Source organism: Polistes canadensis, unplaced genomic scaffold (assembly GCF_001313835.1).
Source record: "Polistes canadensis isolate GaletaPanama2010 unplaced genomic scaffold, ASM131383v1 scaffold_126, whole genome shotgun sequence".
NCBI classification, from domain to species: domain Eukaryota; kingdom Metazoa; phylum Arthropoda; class Insecta; order Hymenoptera; family Vespidae; genus Polistes; species Polistes canadensis.
Genome location: NW_014569673.1, coordinates 335,538 through 338,097, shown reverse-complemented (window position 1 = coordinate 338,097; position 2,560 = coordinate 335,538). Strand labels below are relative to the sequence as shown.

General features: G+C 24.6%; 1 protein-coding gene across 1 annotated transcript in view; it reads left to right on the top strand.

The window, feature by feature from the left end:
* The window catches only part of LOC106788124 (rab11 family-interacting protein 4B-like), a 20,099-nt gene that overhangs the window by 10,716 nt on the left and 6,823 nt on the right, over positions 1-2,560 (top strand). The window contains exon 5 of the mRNA XM_014751108.1: positions 889-1,006. Within this exon, the coding sequence (XP_014606594.1) occupies positions 889-1,006 (118 nt within the window). The remainder of the gene's footprint in view (positions 1-888; positions 1,007-2,560) is intronic.

Here is a 2,560-nt window from a genome sequence, read left to right as displayed (position 1 = left end):
AATACATTTACATTTATATATTATTATGTTAGAAAATAATTATTTAATTCTTTAATTCGTCATATTTTAATTCATCGAAAATTAATTATTTTCTAATATTTATATATAAAATATTAATAAAGATATATTTTATATAATAATTTTGGAAAAAGAAAAGACAAAAATTGTCTCCTTCATACGTATAAATGATTTTGAACGGGAATTGACGTCACGGTATGATAATAGCCGATGGCGTCATACAAAATGAGAAAAAGAAATTGGTATATCAGTGATCTCTTCTCGAAGAAGAAGATCTCGAACACCCAACTCCGTTTCGTGACGCTTCGAGAAGTTTAATCCTTTCACAGAACTCCAATCTTACTGAAAACTTTCTAATACGTAAGCGTTTTATATATTTCGATTAAATATATATTATATTATGTATTTAAAAAGTATCTTGAGACAATTTTATTTCAACGTTGGTTATTAAAAACGCAAAACTTTTTAACAACAACAATAACAACAATAAAATAATACAAATTTTATTTTATTTTACACATTTATTACACTAATAACGAAATAAATATATTAAACACTATAATACTTTGTGATAAACGTTTTACTATACTTACACTTCTAGTCGTATAAATTATAACAAAAATTTAATTGAAGATCACAAAATAAGTAAGATATAAAAGTTTATATTTGATATTTTGAAAGTAAAACAATTTTTTAAATTGAACCAAGTAATTGGAGTCTAACGTTGAAACAATTTATTTTGAAGTTTAACTTTTACTTTCAAAAAAAAAAAAAACTATACAAGTTGTTTGCTTAAACTCAAAACTTTTCAACCCACTTTCTAATATAATATAATTGTTATTTAATTATATGTTATTTTGTGTATTATAGTCAGCTTTATCGCAGCGGTAGCTTCAATAGTTCAGGAAGAGGCTCAAACTGTGACAATACTGACGATATGTACAGCGATGTATCTCTTGAAGAAGACTTTATAGATCTCAATCATAGGGTAAGTGTTACAATTTACGTGTCGTATAATTCGCCTAAATATTTATACATTTATATAAATAAAAAACAAGAAAATTCTATACGAAAATTCCTCTTAATCAGCATTTGAAAATTAGCTTTTTTTTAACATCACGAATGAAAAACACAAAATTTTCCAATATAAATTTAAATAATAATAATTTATGTTATATAAGTGCAAGTATTGAAATCAGTATAATAAGGGGCAAGAATAAAATGAATTTTCGTCAAGTGTATCAATTCTTTTAATATCAATTAGGTATCTCTTTCGAATATCTTCCAATAGAATTCATTAGTCACTTTATTTAATATTTCATTGAATCAATCAATGATTTAATATATTGATACGATATTAGATTCGAACAAAGATTGCTAGTAGGAAGATTATTTAAGTTGGTCACAGTGAGTATATAATATGTCGAAATTTTTTAATACTTTATATTTTAAATAATGAAATATATATTTTATATATGATATTTTTTTTATTGTATACGTTTGCTATTGTTTTTTCTTTTTCTTATTTTATCTAAACAAATAATATACTATAGTATTTCGTATTGAAAATATTTTACAATTTATATTTAATATCGTTTAAAATACTTATATTTTTGTATTGAAAATATTGTGTATTTTTTATTACCGAAAATTCCGAAATATTAATTATTGACCAACACGATATATATTTGAATGTTTAGAACATCAGAATTGAATCGAATGAAACTTCACAGATATCTTGGCTAACCTTCTAAATTTGCGTGTGTTACTGACGTTTGATTTAATAATAATAATACTAACAGTAATAATGTTTTCGTTTTAAATTAAAAATTGAATAAATACTTCATTAAAACAAAAAGAGAAAAGAATAAAAAGAAATTTTGTATACACGTGCAAAATATAAAATATATAAATAAGTATCTGTGTGGTATATGGTGTGTATATGGTGTGTATATGAATAAAACCGGTATATACATATAAATATATAAAAGAAAATTATAGAAAGAAAGAGAGAGAGAGAGAGAAGTAAAAACAATTTGGAATAATTCAATAAGTAACTGATGTGTAACACAAAACAATCTTACAAATCCTCGTCTCGTCCATCTCAATCAACAAGTCAAACCGATCGGATTAAATTACCACCGTCATCGCATCATCATTCTCTACCTTCTTACAGTTATTACCCACCATATCACCGTTATATTCCATACGAACCATACGGAATTCACCATCATCCAATACCACCGAATTGTCCACTTTCCTGTTACAACAATAACAACCATGAAAATCTGAATGAAATTGTTTCTGAAAGCAAAGGAAAGTCTTGGTTATTGATTATTCTTCTTATAGTGATTCTTATTGCATTAGGATTTGCTCTTTATCGTATTATTTCGAGAACAAGTCAGAGATTTCGAACAATTAGAGAGAACAATCCTGTTACCTCGATACAGGTAAAATCGTTTATTGTTGAACAACATATAAATTTGGAAAAATTAAATCTGTTATTATATATATATATATATATATAAAATTTAGATTTAAT